Source organism: Limulus polyphemus, unplaced genomic scaffold (assembly GCF_000517525.1).
Source record: "Limulus polyphemus unplaced genomic scaffold, Limulus_polyphemus-2.1.2 Scaffold1816, whole genome shotgun sequence".
Lineage (NCBI taxonomy): Eukaryota > Metazoa > Arthropoda > Merostomata > Xiphosura > Limulidae > Limulus > Limulus polyphemus.
The window spans coordinates 94,312-114,903 of NW_013667426.1; the positions used below are offsets into that span (position 1 = coordinate 94,312).

The 20,592-nt window shown below is 33.4% G+C and overlaps 1 protein-coding gene across 1 annotated transcript in view; it reads right to left on the reverse strand.

Moving 5' to 3' along the window:
- Positions 1-500: 500 nt before the first annotated feature.
- LOC106465041 (beta-arrestin-1-like) overlaps positions 501-20,592 on the reverse strand; it is a 45,137-nt gene continuing 25,045 nt past the window's right edge. Inside the window, exons 9-13 of the mRNA XM_022392855.1 lie at positions 20,069-20,141; positions 10,233-10,376; positions 5,840-5,926; positions 3,112-3,258; positions 501-1,922 (exon numbers count right to left, since the gene is read on the reverse strand). Coding sequence (XP_022248563.1) covers positions 1,832-1,922; positions 3,112-3,258; positions 5,840-5,926; positions 10,233-10,376; positions 20,069-20,141 — 542 coding nt within the window. The 3' untranslated portion in view covers positions 501-1,831. The remainder of the gene's footprint in view (positions 1,923-3,111; positions 3,259-5,839; positions 5,927-10,232; positions 10,377-20,068; positions 20,142-20,592) is intronic.

The following is a 20,592-nucleotide window of genomic DNA, read 5'->3' on the forward strand; positions in this document are numbered from 1 at the left end:
ACAAAATGTTTAAAATTTCTACTGCTAGCTAGGTTTGTAAGAATATCTTATCCACTAAGATAAGAACTAGAAATTCACAACATGTGGTCTATTATGAAAGCATTATGGTACCCTGTAAGTTTCATTGAACATGCAGATTTATCCAAGACATCTTTTCAAACATAATGAAAGAACAGAGAAAAAAAGAATAAACCACAAAATTTAGATCCATGGAGAAGGTTCTAAAGAGAAATAGATTTATCATCACAAGTATCCCAACACTTAAATAAATAAATCGAACATCAAACAAACTGGTCTAAAGGATTATTTATTATTTGTTTGTTCATTTGTTTTAGAGCAAAGCCACATTAAGCTATCTGCTGTGTCCATAGCAGGAAATCAATTTGTTTGTTTGCAATTAAACACAATGCTACACGATGGGTTATCTGTGTTGTGTCCACTAAGAGTATTGAAACCCAGTTTTTAGCATTACAAGTCTGCATATTTACCACGATGCCACTGGGGGTGGGGGGTGAGTGTCAAACTCCAGATTTCAGCATTATAAGTCTTTAGACTTATAGCTGTCCCACCAGGGAAACACCCTAAAAGAAGATAGAAACAGATGTCTATATAATTTTATGCAACTCGTGTGAAGAAGTTTACATGGTGAAATATAAACACAAGAATCACAGAACACAAAATATGTTGAGAGAGAGAGAGAAATGGACATAATGTCATTTTCCTACACTTGAGAGATTCTGACCACCGCATAAACTGGAAGTCACCTGAACTAAGCTACATCACAGAAAATAAAGAACAGTTGAAAGCTATGTAATTAACAGTATATCAAACATCAACATCGGCGACGGTCGATTAACACTAAACTGTGTCCTACAAGAAATACAGAATTAACTTTCACCCCATAAGCTGTGCACTAGAATAACTCTCTGTCTCCAAGACACTGTCCAACTAAGAAGGGAAGGCATATGCGTCAAATTGATATCAAAGTCTTTATGTCTAAGTTCCGAAGAGCTGCAGATTTAAATTTAATTTATTTGTTTATAGGCACAACCATCAACAATGTTAATTCAAACTCTACCAATGTGAACTATACAACTAGCTGTGCACAGAGCAAAAACAAATATCCAAATTTTTGTGATTATGTAGACTAGGCAAACATCACAGTATTACTTCAAGCTCTACCAGTATAAACTCATAGATCTACTTGTAAACAAAGTAGTTACAGAGATATCAGTTCTTTTACATTTATGTGTATAAAGTAACTACCAAAACAGTTTAATTAAAGCTCTACAAGTTAAACTGATACAACTAGCTGTGCACAAAACAGCAATAAGTGACATAATTTCCACCAATATCGACCGATATATAACTAATATCAACAAATATCACAATATTCTTAGGTACACAGTTAATTTAAGCCCCACTAATTCAACAGATACAATAGCTATACACAAATCAACAACACAATAATAATTCTGGGTAGGTAGACAAAGAGATCATCAACAGATAATTTAACCTTTATCAATATACACTGATACAGTTAGCTGTTTAGCCAAGCACAATTCCTCAATGTTTTTGGGTGTATAGGAAATACAACCTCAACACTTATTTCAAGCTCATTGCAATGTATACAAAATATTTCCTATAATTTTAAGATCAGAAACAACACTTATATATATATGTATGTATGTATATATAAAACAGTTTAAAACAACAATTCACAAATTAAAACAGTTTTACACACATCATTAAATTTGTTTATTGTTTGTACAAAGAACCTGAGACAAATGCTTCCGATTAAGGTTAAAAAAAAGTAGAATTGACATTTTTTTTAGTTTTCAGTTTCCCTTCTGAGTCTTGATCTTGCAAAATCTTCAAAAATGAGATCATCATCTTGAGCATCTGAGCAGTTAATGCCTTCCCTACAAATACATATCAATACTATGAAATACTGAATGTCTTAAAAACAAAACAAAAACATAATGTTTTTGAAACATTATTATGACTTAAATCTGACCTAAAGTCTAAATGAAAGCTATTTATGTAACTTAGAAATCACTACTAGGCATAAAAAAACATGGCTTTAATAGGCCTATACAGCATTACTTGTGCACATGGCTCCTAGACTTGTAACATGTGTTTAATTCATTAGTTTTATCTAGTTCATTAGTTTCAGTGTAAAAAGTATTGACTAAATAAACTATTTATAGATCTTTTTCACCCTTAGGTACGGTTTAGATCATAACTTCTATTCTTATCTGGGAAAATCAAATTAATTTATGAAATTTTCAAAGTCTTTGAGCCACAACTTTTGTGAATGAAGAGAGTTAAGTGAAAAATTCATGCAACAGTTTATTGAATCCACTCTTTTGAGTTAAGACTGATTCTGAAAATATCATCTGTTATCAGTAACCCTCAAACATACAAAGGAAACTGATGTTTAACAAGTCTTTATTTGGTATTCTAAAGGTTATGCTTAAGAGTAATAAGGTTAGAGAAATTACAATATTTATATTATATTTTTAGGATATTTAGTTTCACATGGTACTAAGAAACTGACATTACTTTCTACCATCTGACACATTGCATTATTAAAAAGGCTTTCATACTTTGTATTTCTAAAATTAAGATAATAATTAAGATAATTAAGATAATAAGATAATTTGGTATTCTAAAGGTTATGTTTAAGAGTAATAAGGTTAGAGAAATTACAATATTTATATTATATTTTTAGGGTATTTAGTTTCACATGGTACTAAGAAACTGACATTACTTTCTATCATCTGACACATTGCATTATTAAAAAGGCTTTCATACTTTGTATTTCTAAAATTAAGATGATATTAACAGACTGTAATGATTCTTATTACCTAATGTTATTGGTATCTAATAGATTGTTTTACCTTTTACACCTAGGTAATGTCACTTAACTGGTAGATTGCCATATTGTGCATTTGTAGATAATATTGTTCATCCTGTGGAATGAACTAACTTGTAAATAATACAGGCAATCTTGTAGGTGATGTGTACTTAGTATTTCCAAATACTCTTGTAAACTAATATTTTGTATTTCTAAATAATTTTGTCTATCACGTACACTGTCTTACTTACATATCAAGCTGAATTAAGTTGGTATCAACAGGAATATCAGTTTTCTCTTCATCCCCTTCTGGTGTAGTCTGTTGACTCAGCTGTGTGTCTTTGACTTTTTCAGGCATTACATGCATCAGAATAAAAGGAAGTTCTGCGACTACATCACTGTTTAAATAACAGAAGAAAAAAACATTATTTCAAAGACAAAGAGCTTTCAAATTAGGAATAGTAAAAACGCATATCCTCAAATTTATTTTTGATTTTTATATAATACTTTTTCATTTATTACTATAAGCATCTGAACAAAATTCTCTCTCTCTTTCAAAGTTTACACATGTAGATACACTTAGATCTTTATGTTCTATAAATATATTCTATAAAATGGCTTTAGATGACTATGATTAATAAATAAAAAAATCCTGGTAAAGACAACAAATTAGTTATTCTTCCAAGTTAATATTGTGAGTTCAGGTGAACTGTACATGTAACTATATATGAAAATAAAATATGATATGTAGCTTTGTGTATATGTATATAAGTACACATATATGAAAACATATATGGGAATTTTATTTGGAAATGACATACTGAAACATTAAATACCTAAGTATACTGATGTCAATTTAAAAGAGTATACTTTTGCTATGCACAATAACCAATTTTAAGTTGATTCAACGCTACAAACTATTATTTTGGGACCCAAAATCAGGACCTTATGGAAAATGTTGGAACTGTCTGAAGATTTATTACTCCTTGGATATGAAAATTTATATAGTGATATAATGAGTACTTTCCAAAAGAAGTAGTTGTACAGCTTCCATGCACAGAACTGGAGAACATGTCTCATCCAACTTCACAACCAATAAAAAGATTTTATCAAAAGAAAATTAATTATATAAATCAAAGTAAAAAAAACACATAAATTATATAATGAAACCAATTCCATATCATAAACTGAAAAAAAAATATATTAATGTCGTAAGTCCATACTTCAGAACACTACAACCTAAAATGCATTGAATCATTAATTGAGTATTCTCTATGGTCTACAAAAAAAAGAGCCAGCTATAACTAAAAAAAAAAAGCTTGACGTAAAAAAAAAAAACTCCATGTAACAAAGATTACCTGGCTTAAGAATCTCAAGTACAACAAGACCAAGATGCCAGATATACAGTGTAAGATAATGTCCTTAAAAGGCATTTGAAAAGTAAGTGGATTTTACCTTTGACTAAATTAGGGAACTGTTCATGAAAGGCTTCAGTGATGAAACAAAACAAAGAGAAGAAAAACTTATAACTGAACAGATGTGAAAAAAAATGGCACAAGATGCAGGAATGTAAAATCTGGATGAAATGCTAAAATCCTGAACTAAAACAGATCATCAATGATTACAAGAATACAAGTCAGAAGAGTCTGGTAGTTGAAGATGATGGAAATGAAAAGGAATTTGATACTTAGGAAATGAAAAAAAAAAAACATGAAATACTCAAGCCATCAAGGAAGAAAGTCTGCCAAAAGGAAAAAACATCAGGCAGAGGGAAATTTCTGCTTAAGTGTAAAGGAGGACAAGACAAAGTCATTGGATCAGGTCCAACTCACTGCAAACAAATACATGCAGTTCTCTAATCATACCTAAGGATGAAAAAGCCTGCAATGGTGATATCCCAGTGTAGTAATGATTCAATTCAAAATCACAGATATTTCCTCACACAAAAATGTTCCCATCTAAGGAAAAAAAAAAAAAAGACTGACTGACAATGCTTTCCAAGAAAAACATATCCATTTCTTGTAGAATAACAGCAAAAGAAACTGCAATGGCAATCAGGCATTGAATTTTCAAAACAGTAAGTCAAAAAAGGCTCAAAACTTGACTAGCTTTAACAACACATAATGTTACAACCTCTGAAGAACAACACTCAAGTTATGTACAACTCTGAATTTGTTAACCCTTTAAAAATAAAGAAATTGCAAAACACCAGCAAAAGCTATGAAGCAACATGGATAAGCTCATGGGATGTGAAGAAAAACTGACCTTCAAAGATTTTATAAATGGAAGGGAAAGATTAAATAAAAAGAGCACTACAGAAGACAACTAATCTAGAGACTATATGAACATGTATGAAACAAGTGATTACAAACATAATTTTCTTACACAGAACAAGAGCTGCACAACATCACACACTTCAAGTGGTGAATAATAACGGGGGAGGAGGAAGTAGGATGAAGAATCACAAAGGTTGATTTTTTGGAACAAATGAGATGTAGCTTGGGATTACAATAAAGGTTCAATATTGTATTTGAAGTTAGGATTTTAAATCTTGAGCTACTTCACAAACACTACAAGTTTCATGGAGCAACACTTTGTATGTTTTTTGTTGAAACAATATTACATAATAAATTGAATATCTTGTAAAAGACAGAAAAACCATTAACAGATTACAAGAGCACTGGTTTTAAGAAACTGACTGAAAAGTTCCAGATACCAAGTTAGGGTTAAGGACTGGGAGCTTAATGATAATTTTACATTAATGATAACATTTGTATACATTTTATTTCATTAGAAAGGGCAAATTTTCTACTTTATTTCAATATCAAGTATTATATAGTGTCATACATGGCTTCTTAAGTAGTTACTGGTGAATAAACAGCATTAAGCCTATTAATTACACCAGTTAAAAAATCCCTGTCTAGTTTTACCTAACAACACTTTATTTAAACTACAAACTACATAAAAAGTTGAACTCACCCTCCAAGTGGTCCTAAACACAATTTTACTTTCACCTTGTACTGCACAATAATTCCCAATTTTTCCTTTTGAGAATGATCTGTAATGCTAATGAAAATAACCAAAACAATATTAAATACATAATTAGCAATAAATACCAAAGCTGAAAGACAAACTATATTTCTCTGTGCACACTGTTTAAAAGTTAACTTTTTGACTATGGCTGTCACAGGTGTACATCATGAATAGTGTTACATTCAAATTCAAATTAAACAACTTTATTATTAATGTGTGTCAATAAACTTGGAAAGAAAACATAGTTTAGAATTCAAGTTCTCATGTTATGTAAAGTTTAAGATCAGAGCTCTGATTTCTCCACATCAGAATTTTCTGACGTCAAAATAAATAGTACATCTTGATACAAATTTGGCAAGCTAAGTAAAATCAGATCTATAGTATATATAGCTTAACAGACACAGCCTTGGTCCAATTGACTTGAAACTCTTATAAAGTTAATAGACATGGCTGAATATATTACATTAAAATCATTTTGAATAAGCAAGTCAGCTACAAATACAAGCAGATATAAAGTTGTGGAATAAAATGTATCAGAATTACATTTTGGCATTTCATAGATAGTGTGATACCATTGAAATTCAACACTTGGAGAAGAATCTGTAATAGCCCCTTCCAATGTAAAATATTCATCCACTCAGAATGAGTGAGGCAATTTATCAATTACCCATGAGCAACAATTACTTCAATTAATGTTATATGGCCCCCTAGTGGCATGTCTGTGGACTTACATTGCTATAAACCAGGTTTTCGATACTCGTGGTGGGCAGAGCACAGATAACCCATTGTGTAGCTTTGTGCGTAACTACAAATAAATGATATATGAAAATAATCAACTAATCAAAATTATTGTTTCTGATTATTATGAAACATGAACTCTAGGTAATGATAGGTCAGGTCATAACGAGTATAATAATAAAAAAGTTAATTTTATAAAGACAAGTAGGGATCAATAAATATGTAACCTAGCTAGCCATAGTAATATAGAAAGTTTTACGCTACAAAAAAGTACTGAAACTAAAATGTCAAAACTAGAAAAAATGAGTTACTTAAAATTTAAATTCTTTTTATCTGTACCTTGGAAAATCACTGTAATTATGTTAGTCCGAACCAAAGCAGAGATTAAACTTGTTTAAATTTTATGTAAATCAGTTTTTGTAGTTTTGACTTTCTTGTTTCAATACTTTTTGAAGCATTACAACTTTCAATATCAAGACACACAACAGTGTCTCATGTGGCCAAAACAACCTGCAGGACATACGGTGTTATTAACAGGAATGACAGTTTAGCAATTTTCCACTTTCTGTAGCTCGGAATTTAGTAATCCAAACAATCACATATTTTCAATGGATGTTTTCTACTAGACCCTTACTTCACATACCAAATTTCAAGATAAGAAATACACCAAATATAAAATCTCCAATTTGTTTGAATTTTTCCTATTTTTTTTTCTCTCCAACAAAAGTACGGAAACTTTATTTGAAAGAAAAACATACTTAACTTTCATGGATTTTTTTCAACTTTGATACACTGATAGATCTTTACAACTTACAATTAGGTTGTCAAATTTGGTTTAAATATAAGCCACATGAGCAAAGTCATTCAACAAATACAGCTCAATTTTGATGAATAGTTTTGTGCACACCTATGCAAAAAGTCATGTCAGTTATTGTTCTGACTACAGCTTCACCCAAGGGTAAAGGTAGAACATTTTTTGTCATTCAGATTAAAGACAGCTGATTTAGATCAGCAAAACTATAGGGTGAAAGTACATGGAGATACATATGTATTGGCTAGGCCAAGCAAATTTGATTAGCAGTTTGTAGCTCAAGTTTTCTAAAGAATTGTATGGGTGGATGGTTATTATTCATTATTCATTGCCAACTTTTTTTTTTGCTAAGTTTTATGAAATTCTTCTAATTAAAAAGTGTTTAGCATCATGTGATATTAGCATAAATAATGATGCTTGATATGGCTGTATGAACGCATGCAGGTGATGACAAGAAACTGTTAATTTATAATGGCTGGAGACGGCTTGAATGGGTAATGAAGAAAAACTTTAATATAACAGCAAATGTACAACGTTTCGACAAGGTTTTGTCCAGAGAGGCCAAAAACCCCCCCCCCTCCATTTTTTTCAGAAATTAATAAAAAAAGAAAAGAACAACAAGACATTCTTAGATTACCATGTAGTATCAAAAAAGAAATCTTAGTATCAATCATTTTATTTGATTGGGTTATTAATTAAATAAAAGCTTCTTTGAGGTTTTCTAAAGTTAACACAGCTGGTGTCTATTGCAATCCAGTTAAGACCTCAGCCAATACATGACAATTTCTGAGCTAATACAGCAATATGAATGTGAATTAAACATTTCCATAGTAAATATTTGCACTTTGTCTTTTTGCAGACATTCTCTAATAATTTAGATTTGTTTTCATCAAAGTCAGTATTGTTTAGGACACCTGCAGCTCTTATAACATAGATTGTTACAGAATCGATTTTTCATTTTTTAGAAGTTAGAATTTTCAAGAGAAAGATGTTTTTCATATTGTAGATGTCCACAAGGTTTTAGTGCCTTACATTGAAAATTTTCTTGAACTACTTTTTGTTTGTTATACCAATTAGTATAGCATAAAATCTTACCTAATAATCCCTATTTTAACAGTATATAAGTTTTAAGTTCATAATTTTATAAGAAAATATTTTAAAAAATCCTGAATTTCCCCTAGTGTGACACATGTGACACATTTTCTCTAGGTATCTTCTCATCTCTATTTTATCCACCACAACCACAGAAATTATGAAATTAAATGTAAATTACTCACTATAATATCATCATAGCTCAGACAAACCATAATTTTTATAGCCTTCAATTTCGTTTGGTTACATAGCTATCAAATACAAAATCAGTCCCCCTCTGCCACACCCACCTGTCACATTCTCTCTCTTTCAGGATTTGTTAATTGTTCTCTCTTACATTTAATTCTATATTACCTATAACCAATAGAAATTCTAGGTTTTCATATATCAAATAACATATTGTGTAACGTTGTGTTCTGAACACAGAATGATCAGTTTCACTTCTAATTTAACTTTGGTTCCTACGGGAATCACAATGGCTAGCTTAAATGCACTTGTAATGGCTATTGTTGCATGGTCAGAAAGCCAGAAAAATTGTGATTGTTAGAGGAAATTGTCTGCTTTTTGGTTGTTATCAGTCTATGTTCTTTGGTGCATTCTTTAATTAAGTAAAAATTATATAATGCACTACTACCATTAGTTTAAAAAAGTAGGGTTAACTGTCATTGATAGTCAAGAGCAGAAAAAAAGAATACTCGGGTAAGCACTTTATTTCTTGTTTTTTACATCTATTCTTTATTTATTATTATAAAAGTATCTAAAATGTAAAAATAGAAATCTCTTTAGGTTAGTTACGGTTAGATTAGATAAAATAAACTATAATAAAAATATTTCACGAGGCACACACGCGAGCAGCTTGTGGATAATGTAATTCAATAGCGTAATGTGAGCTGCATGTTTCCCAAGTGATTTACAACTTATAGTGCAAATAGTAGTTAGACACAGTTCAAAGGGTAATAAAACAATAATATTTAATTATAAATAGATGCATATTGTTACGAGTTTAAAGCTACTTAGGATAAATGAATGTAGTTTCACACTACATATGAAGTCATTCTAGAAAGAAAAGGAGGGTAATTTAGATTTATTTCGATCTTTTTTCATGGTTACAGGGTAGAGAAAATAACAGATCTAATATAAAGTTTTACTGAAAACAAACATTTGAAATGTATTTAGGAGGTTTTAAAGATTAAACAAATGAAATTTGAGATTTTTGAGATGAAGAAAAGTATTTTTAATCTTAATATGAAAATCATAGATGAATGGCAAGGCGTATATCAGAGCTACATTTTGACATTCTTTAGCATTTTACAAGCACAATGTTGCCATCAAAAATTGATTGCTTATGGAAACAGTAAGTAACAACCTTTTCTGAAGCAAATTATTCATACATTCAGATCATAAAGATGTGTTCAGATTGGGGATTTAGATTTCCAAGGTGGGCATATTCCTTGTACATTGGAAAACAAAAGAATGTGAATAAACTTAGGGTACAAGGACCATCATGAAAAAGACCAGCAACAAGTAATACTTCAGCTATGATAAGCAAAGTGCTGCATCTTGTAACAAGTGGAAATTTTGAAAAATCCTTGCCAAGAATTCTGACAAAAAACTAGATAGTGGGTTAACATATATTCATTTTAAAAATGTATAAAAGCAAAAAAAAGCTGGCAATCAGTAGAAATTTAAATAACTTACATGGTGGATGATGCAAGGTTTGTGTCTTCATCTTTCAACTGCCCATCTAAAGCTAGGCCACGTTTATCTCTGTTATTAGCTAGTAGTGGCTTTAAATAGTAAACTTTAGATAATGTAAACCCAGGACCCACTGGACAACCATCTCTGACAAGGTTACAAAACAATATATATTCAATAAAAACATATTTCACAGTAGTATACATTTACTCAGCATTAGAAAAATACTGACTTGTAAAGTTTTACATAAACATATTGAAGTGCATCAGATATGGTCAAACTGAAAGAAATATGAAAGTTAGAATACATAAATATATTTGAAATAACAACATAAAAATATACAATTTTCCCCTGAAGTTAACAATTCAACCTAAAAGATTAGCTTCTATCAAAATTTAATACAAGGATGGTATTACAGTGAATTGGGGCTTACGAGTTTTACTTATAGGGGGATTATTTATTTAGATCCTGATGATCCCTGATATTGGGCAAAGGTCTCATCTGCACTAGGTATTGCAAATGTAACATGGTTGATATAACATATTCTTCTTTACTTTCACTCATAACTTCTTAAAAGTAATTATGTAGTTGTCTTACACTGATGCTGTGGTTGCTTAACCCGCTCCAAGAACAAGAAGACTAGCTTGTTGGTTCGCCAGTTCTTCTGAACGATAGTAAAGTTAATTCAAATAATATAAAATAATAATAATAAATAAATAATCAGTGTTAGGAATAAAATAATGTTGTGTTATTAATCCCTCTCCTAAAATCTGATTTGTAAATGATGTAAATAAAATTCATAATAATTACATTCGATTACTTGATCTAGTTCACACTCTAATAGTCATTATTCATGAAAGTTGGTGATATAAATAATGCCTGGACCACTACTAAATGTGTTGCATCCTAGCTGGCCCAATGAGCCATTATCAGACAAAGGGCCTTGTCTGCCCTGAATGTTGTAGATCTAGCATGGTTAATATATTATAACATATTCTTTATTTTTACATACAAGTTCTTAGAATTACTAATTTTGGAGCACTAGGACATTGAGTTAAGTAAAATTAATGCTACTATTTTATTGAATGTTAGAATAAATTAATACAGATGTATAAACAAAGAATAGTGTAATTAGAATTCTAATCAATGAACACGATAAGTATAGTACAGTAATTATATTCCAATAGACATCTTAACTTTAGGACTTTTCATCATACTAGCAAATGTAAATTTCTTATCTGGTCTTACAGTTGTCTAGTTACTCATTTTTGTGAATACAGCTTTCTGCATGTTTCATGGTGTTTGCACCTATGGTTGAGACAAACAAAATGGCACTACCAAAAGGAACTGGATAAATCTAATTGAAGAAGATTTCAAACAACACCTCTACACACACACAAATTGTGTGTACTACCCATCTTGTTAAAATAAGCAAAAAATGTACTCTTGTCTGAATGAACTAAGACCTTTATCAATTTCAGGACACCCATGCAGGCCTTCTAGACTGCCAACAATTCCAGAACATTAATATGACACTCCTACTTTGCTGAAGAATACTACAAATTTAAATCCTAAGAACAGCTTCCCAAGCAATTAGGTCATTTAGGTATGACAGGGGGAGTTCCTGTTTGTAAAATCATTTGTTAATTTTTGGGAACAATACATATCTATAAAATATGTATTTTGGACCTATTTCAATTATTATTTAATTAATTAATTAGATCAAATGCTTCCAAAATAGATTAATTTTTCCATTTTAACATTTAAAAACTCAATACTATCCAGTGACATAATTCTCCTGGACATCCAATAAAAGTGTACCCCTACTTTTCTTGAAAACTGAAATGTCACTCTCGTCCCCAAGCTTGGGAAGGTGCATTTGTGAACAACTGCTACTGGAAGTTTGGTTAAGGAAGTGATTAATACTACTTCAAAAACTTTCAAGTCTTTGGTAGAAAGGACACCTTTGGATGATAGTCCCTTGTGATCCGACTTAAGATGATGAAGGTGCACCATAATCAAAAGAGTCAAAGGACCAATAAAGGTAATAATCTGATGTGCATACAAAGACTCCAAAGTAGAATCTCATGAAACTGAAACTCCAAACCCACCAATTACAGTGTGGAACTTGTATAACACCTAGATAAGAATTGATCAAACCCCTAAATGGATAAAAAAAATAACAGGGCCAAAAATAAGACTTAGATACCTTCAAAATCCATTCCAAACTTACAAAGAAATCCAGAAAGCAACATGTGTCTACCTTAGCTCTGGACTGGGAAGATGTTAGAATCAGCCAGTCATCCAGATAATGATGGAAACAAAATTCCTTGATGACAGATGTAAGAAACAATAGATCAGAGCATTCTAGTGAAACCAAAAGGGCTGAAACCAGACAGAAGAAAAATATTTCAAACTGGTAAACATGGCCAATTCCTTTAGACAAAACAAATGCAACAATTCAAAAGCATACAAATTGGATTATGAAAAAAATCCCCAATTTCTTACTTTCATAAACTACCACTCCTTCCTCAGATGGGACTGTTGGAAGGGTTCATTATCTTGTTAAGCTGAATAAACAGACACTGATTCAACATGGAAGTATCTAAAAGAACATGCTTGGAACAACAATGAGATAACATTAAAATTATGTAATCACTTACTCAACCACCCCTTGAGTATAAGAGATTATATTTCCTGATCAAAGAGACTGAGGTTAAATGGATCCACAGGGAAGAACAAAGGGAATAGAACCAGACAACTGAAGTGATAATAAATCCAAGAAGAAGTGATGATCTGCCAAGGTCTTTAAAGTCGACAAGTCATATATATTATCTTTTTCCAATGGACAATAAACCAAGCTAATCTGCTCCAGCCTCCAAAGGTTCTATGACTATAAACATCATGGGATCCAGCTGATGTCACTTGGATGTCCTTGAAGCAACTCCCCTTAGGAAGGGAGATGATTCCAACGTGTCTCTCATGCAAATCATCATGCATCACATCTCCACCAATAGGAGAATAATAGATTCACGTGATACATATGACTTCCTCTATGCACCTCTACCGAACTATTGAAGTTTGGTAGATGGCAGAAGCACCGGAAGTAAGTGGGGAGGAAGGGTGGGAAGTGTGAGTAGAGGAAAGTGCCTATTGCAAATACATTTATAGTATAGGAAAATTATAAATTCTGATATGGTACTTCCCTCTGCTCAAAAAATTAGCTAGAATCTCACATTGATTAGGAGGAGGGACTGGTGCGAGGGAAGAACAGACGTACCCCCCAAAAGCATCCGAAGGATACCTATGTAGATGAGAGAGTCAGATCTGAAGAGGGGAACTACACCACTTCTGATCCAGGTATACTCTTCAACCATATGTGGAATGTGTAAGAAAGCAGGGCAGAAAATGAGAGGAGCACATACGAGTGGGAGACAATGTAGTAGGAAAGTGATCCTAACTGGAGAAAGATATATTAACTCAATCCCTCAATAAGAAAAGTGGGAAAATGACCATGTGTCCCACAGTGTAGAGTGTCTAGGGTGTGGCAGACTGTACTCGTAAGTCAACTACATCCAAAACTTCCTTGCGGGGCACCAACATTCGCATGAGGGTAGAATAAGGATCATGAGAACCAGGAAATTGAGAACTTCTCCAATTCCTGGGTACTGCATAGGATTAGCTCTTAGCTATAGATCCAGGAATTTTACATCTGGTATCAAAAGTCTATCGCATGCAATCAACTCTCGCGACCATGAAACAGGTCAGGACCATCCAAAGGGCAATAACATCCACGTAATAAGAGAGAATGAGGGAAAGCCAACGATAGAACTGGAACAATCCCATGTATCCCTGTATTGACCCACAACACAGAAGGAGGAAATTGAGAAAGGAAGATAGACAACCCTGAACCTGTGTGAGGACTTGTGTTGATTGGTTCACTCGAAATAAAAAACCAGCCTGTGGGGTACTGACATCCACACGACAGTACGATGAGGGCTCCCAATCAAAGGGGTGAACTGCAGTTTGACATCTTACACATTGTATGGTTAATCACAAATCGGAGGATATGATGTCATCTACACTGGCAGAACACCACTACTTTACTCAGAACTGAATGGTTATAGCCATCTTATGTGGAACCCATCCAGCAGAGTGCCTCCATGGTTGACTTGGCTTGGAACTGGTAAGGACTCTCATACTCCACTAGAAGAAAAGGGGGGATGAAAATGCATTGAAGAGCCTGGAGGAATGTTGACACCCAAGACAGTGCAATGGTTGATCACAAAACCCTATTTTCAAAAGCAGACCATACTGATTTATTCAATCAAGGCATGGCAGGGATGGGCAGCTATCCCCCTTCTATTGTACCCAGGAAGTCCATGGGTGTTTCAGTTTGGGATGAGCCAGTTTATGAAGCAAATACTGTGTGGTTATTCACTTACAAGTAATTTTGTGAAACATCCCATCTCAAAGTTGAGCATGAGAAGCCATGGAAAGGAAAGCACTAGACAACATGGTGAATTTAAAGTTAAAGAATACCTGGTCAGACACCACTCACTACAGATTGGGATCCATGTAATGAAAGTATGAAGCATGATTAGAGGTAACAAAGAACAAAGTATGGTGGGAAGGGGTCAAGGAGGAATAAGCCAACTAGATCAAACGATGAACCCATTTGGTGATGGTAAAAGGGGAGAGATCTCTGGACAATGAAGTTTGCAACAGGATAAAGAGATGAGTACAAGAACCAGGCAAGGAAGCTATGCAGGAAATATAACAACAAAGGGCATGCACAGAACATAGAAGTCTATCCAGATCAGGACATGGGTAGAGATAAGAAATAGAGGGAAGGGAAATAGGCAAAAAAGGAGGAGTTATCCTCATGAGCCGCCAAAGTTTTGGGAGGGAAGGAACTATCTGGATAAAAGAAAAGATAGGTATGGTGGTAACATGTGCGTGCAACAAGTCAGACCGCTGTTGCCCACAGGCCAAGAGGAGAAAGAAATATGCCTTAAGGGACAGATGAAACAAAAACACAAAGGAAATAGGTTTGAAGAAAGATAAAATAAGAGAATGGAGGACCACATTATATTCCAGTCCAGATAAGCAGGTCGCCAAATCCAGAAGAAATGGATTAATATGGTAAGGACAGATGATATAAAAATCATGTGGTAATGGGAAAAATGAAAGGTATGCGATAAAGCTGCCTGATAACCTGAAATCAAGAAAACCAAAGATCCCCAGTCAAAAATCTATGTGATAAATTAGAAGATATCAGCAACAGTAGGGCGAGCAGCCGGAAATTCCTGAGCCTGGGCTCACTTCCATGGAAGAAGGACAGATGGATTGAGCCAAATGAAAAGATACACGATGGGAGAAAACAGATCTCCTTGCCAAGGACTGGACAAAAGCCAGGCATGAAGACAAAGGATGTGAAGTGTGGGATGCAGAACCGGTGACTGGGGTTGATGAAGGCAGTCAGGTAATAAAGGAAGTGGTACAGGAGGGAATAATTGTAGTTGTAGTAAATGAGGAAACCATGGTTGAGCTGGCCAGTAGGGTGCAATCAGAAGGTCCCAGCATGGAGTGGCATGGATAAGGGAAACTACCCAATGAAGCAATCAGATAGAAGAATAAACATATAGGAATTTGTGTGACCAATCCTGGCTGAAGGCATCTATAGCCAAAGCCTGAGGATGAAGTATTGGGAACCTTAACCCACCAGGTAGTCACTGGAACTGTTGATGGCATGTTATGCATCGTCAAGAAAAAGCTGTGGCATCGTGAGAAGGAGGGACAGATAAGGATTGGGAAGAAGAAGGATGGTGAACCGGAATCGATGGCACACTCGGCTCCATCTGAGATAAATGGGCTACCAAATGGGAAAGTGTATATTGTTGCTGGACAGATGCCACCTCAGACTCCAAGGACTCCGGGACTGTATCAAAGACAAAATGTCTTAAAAATGGAGCCATAGGCAAATCCCGGAGATAAGGAGCAGGTACAAGAGTTCTATATAAAATAGCATCACGACCTAAAAGGTCCCAACAACAGATAAACCATGTTTGTAAAGCCAGAGCTGAAGACAACAAACGAGCCAATGTGTAGATAAGGAGGGAGAGGATGTCCCCAGAAAATCCCTCAGGATTTCTGTGTAGAGCCTCAGACAATAGATGGATTGTGGAAAGGTACCACATAAGAGTCGTGAGGGCAAGACGGAGGCAGGAAAACTAGGCATAGGTGAGACTCGTTCCCCAAATAGGTAAAACCAAACCCAACAGTTGTTGGTCGAGATACGGACAGTCAGCCCTATGATATGCGAGGGCAGACTGATCTGAAGCCTGTGGAGGATAAGGCATACTAACACCATTGCCCAACTGTGAGGCGAATTGTTCATGATTAACCCAGGTGACGGGGGAAAAAAACAAATATAGTTGGGAAGTATATTCATGCAGTAATAAAGAATTTCCTTCAAATACTTTTGTTGACTGATACAACATGAATTCTAAAGTTAATGTCACCACTTTGGGTGTCTCACATTCTACAGGCACTTTACCACAGGTTTCAGGTGCTGGTGACCAGTCGGGAGATTTGTCTACATTTATTAACAGGGAGATTGAACGTTATATGGATTAACCTCTATCTCCAGACATTGCCCTTATTCCTTCTGAACCTGTGGAACCTGGGCAGGCTGACAAGGACTTTGATCACCTGTTTCCACCTTCTGAATTTGGTGTGGCTTCTCATTCCCATCCTGAGGATTCTGTTTGGCTTCCACAGTTTTTCGGACTTTATTTCTTAGGTATGTAATGTTCTTTCCCTTGCTCCTATATCTTGTGACCCATGAAATAAATGTGACTAGAATAAGGGTAATTGAACCTGAATGCTTTCAACAACAAAAAATTGAGTATGTTGAATTAAACCACTTTGAGAACTAATTCAATCTCAAACACTAATCATGATGAAAAAAAAAAGTCAGAGTGCAAGTGCTGCAAAATGAGAAGTGGTAGTTCGGTAGAGGCGCACAGAGGGAGTCACATGAGTATACTATTCTCCTATTGGTAGAAAAGTGATGCATGATGATTTGCATGAGAGACATGTTGGAATCATTTGATTCCAACAGGGGGGTGCAGAAGGCTTGTGGCATGCATAATAAAAAAGTTTGCATATAGAGGGCAGCAATGAATGAGAACAGCTAATCTTGTGAGTGGAGGGAAGTACCGTATTAGAAACTTTAATTTGACACAATGTTTCAGGCCTAAATCCTTCTCCAGGTGATGTCTTTTAAAGTCATATACACAGAACACCTTCAAATATGACAAAAAAATGTAATAATCAGAAAATGCGTGAAGTATGGTCAAAGTGTGATGTAGCAATACTAAGGATTCAATTGTTGTAAAGAAATGACATCAGTGAAAGAGAAGCAGAAGGAAAAGGTGCAAAGAAATATAAAGCTGATATGTGAGGGATAATGGTAAGAAAAGTCGGAAGATGTCAAAAGTAAAGTTACAAAAACTAAATTTCTTGTTTAAACAAAATGGAAAAATTATACCTAGAGTATAAATAAGGCATTATTCTATGCATTCACATGAATAAAGGTTTGTTGGTGTAGGTGTTAGAACAACGAGTCTGAGATGTGACAAGTCATGTTTGTTGTTTCAAAAGTGTCTTGAGACTGGAAAGTAAAGATTACGATTTAATATGTGTCGTCTGTGTTTGTGAAATCTGTCAAGAATTTTGCAACCAGTCTCACTATGTAAAGCAAGTTACAAAGGTCACAAACAATGCAGTATAAAATGGATTCTGAATTTGTAGGAACATTAAAATTGTTAATTAACTGAAGAGCATATGTTGTATCTCTAACATAGAAGGCAAGTTTTGTATGATGGGAGAAAGAATGTTGTCAATAAGTAGAAACAAGTTCTGCATGCAGAAATGATGAGTCTTCCTTGAGTCTCAGGTTTATTGATCTTGGGTAGTAGATAAAAGATGAACATTCTTGGACATGATTGAATAAGATTATGTCCTTCAGCTGGAAGGTTTGTTTTGTCGATAAGTATGTTTATGGTGTCAGTTATTTATGTTTGTATACTACAGAAAGGATCGTCACCAGTAACAAGTTGGTAAAATGATGTGTTGGATAACTGTCTTTCAGAGCTCCATACTACAGTAGCACCTCCTTTGTTGGCAGGTTCTATCATAATATCAAATCTTGATTTTAAGTTAGAGATGACTTGATGTTCCTCTTTAGATAGGTAGTCTGATGATGATGAAATAGAGTACTCAATATTCTTTGTTTGTTCACGACAAGTGGAAATGATGTAATCTACTGCAGGACATTTTCCCAATGATGGCACCCGTTTGCTTAGTTTCTTATTAATTTAGGTCAAAATGAAGGATATGTCTCTCTTGTTATCAAATGTAGAAGTTGTTGGAGAATCAGACTGGGTTTAAACTTTTGTATGTGAAAACATATGATCACTAGGGAGTGTATCAGGTACTGGTTTGTTCAAATGAGCCTGCAAGCGAATTCTTCTGAAGATTTGTTCAACATTTTCAATGAACATAAATTCATCAGCTTTAATTTTGGTTGGAGCAAACCCAAGTCCTTTTGATAAAACAGATTTCTCAGGAGTAGTTAAGTGGAGATCTGGTGGAATGGTGACTACATGGTTGTGTGTATTGTCTTCATTGTCAGGATTAGGGTTAACTTTTGACTGTGAAATTAGGCAAAAGAAACCTAAAGCGTGAAGTTTTTTAAGATTGATGTTTCTCAGTTCTTAATAAAATTCAGCATTAAAAAGATGAATTTTTTTCTTAAGTCTGCCTAGCAACATAATAGTTACAAATCCCATATCATCACGTCTGTTTAGGGGTGATTTTGTCCCTTTCTTTGCAAAAAAAATAAAAAAATGCTTGCATGAGAGAAAGAGAACATCATTTCAGTGAGACATCTTTTGCAAAAGAATTATGACAATAAATCCCCATTATGGCATCATATTAACAAAAAAATTAAGAAAAATATAGCAGGTCGATATACTGATACACCAAAATAATATCACCATATACATATTGTTTCAAAACAATATTGGAATCTTCCAATAAACAGACAATACTGAACACACTTACTATTTATATTACCAATGCTTGTCTTTAACTGATGAACAAATGTATCTCCTTTAATGAACTGCTATCAGTAAAATTCATACTTTATTTCGAATTTCTTATATATCTTTTCCAATGAAACTAATAAGAAATTTTGATATTAATCTAATTGTAGAAGGAATTGAGTTAAATTTTGATATTAAAACCAATACAATGTTCAAAACATTGATAGTGATTTAATCTTGTTTAAGAAAATAATTAATATACTATTAAATAAGATACTACCTCAATGAATAGGTATGGCCAGGCTTCCCATAAATGGATGGAAGCTGTTAAATGATTCTTCTAAATGAAACTGATATAGCTATACTTTTGTTATAATTTTATTTCAGAGTTACAGGATAAGCTTGTAATTTACAATAATCTGTACTGGGAGTTAATATTCTAATAATGTTGAGTCTATTTTTAATAAACTCCAATTTTGTTTTATTGCTTTTTATCAATCACCAAAAGACCAGTTTTACATTCACACACACACACACACATATTCTTTCTCCATCAAAATTTCTCACCAGCATTCCACAGATTTTAATTGCAAAATGAAACATCTGGTTTTGGCTAATGATGACAAAGACAATATAATACCACAGGTAAATTTAAATTCAATGTACTCACTAATGATGACAAAGACAATATAATACCACAGGTAGATTTAAATTCAATGTACTCACTCGCTTTCAACTGATGCTACAGTACACTTGTACTGTGCCGTAGAAAATAGACAGATATCAGCAAACTGTCGAACTGAAACATAGTAAAAAATGAGAACAGAAGCAGCTTTGTTACTAAAAATTAAATATATAAAACATAAATAGTAAAGTACAAATGATTAAAAATGAGATGTGCCCAAAAAAATCAAGAATATGCTTTTTTTTAACATATAATTTCTATTTATATTAACTTTATGTACATAACTCTCCTGAGGTTTCTCCTTTTAAGCCCTAACATATACAGTCATAAACAGTTTAAAATTATGCAATCCCACAAGTAGATATCCTGAACACACTGAAAAAAAAAGTTATTTTTAAACACAAATTCCATAAATTCTGGTCCAAAGTATCACAGTACAATAATGAATTTTGTAAATTAAAGCAATTAACAAAAGGAATAACTATATATATATATATATATATATATATATAACGTAACTAATTAATTTAATTATTATTACACACTAAGTAGTAGTTAGTTAGTA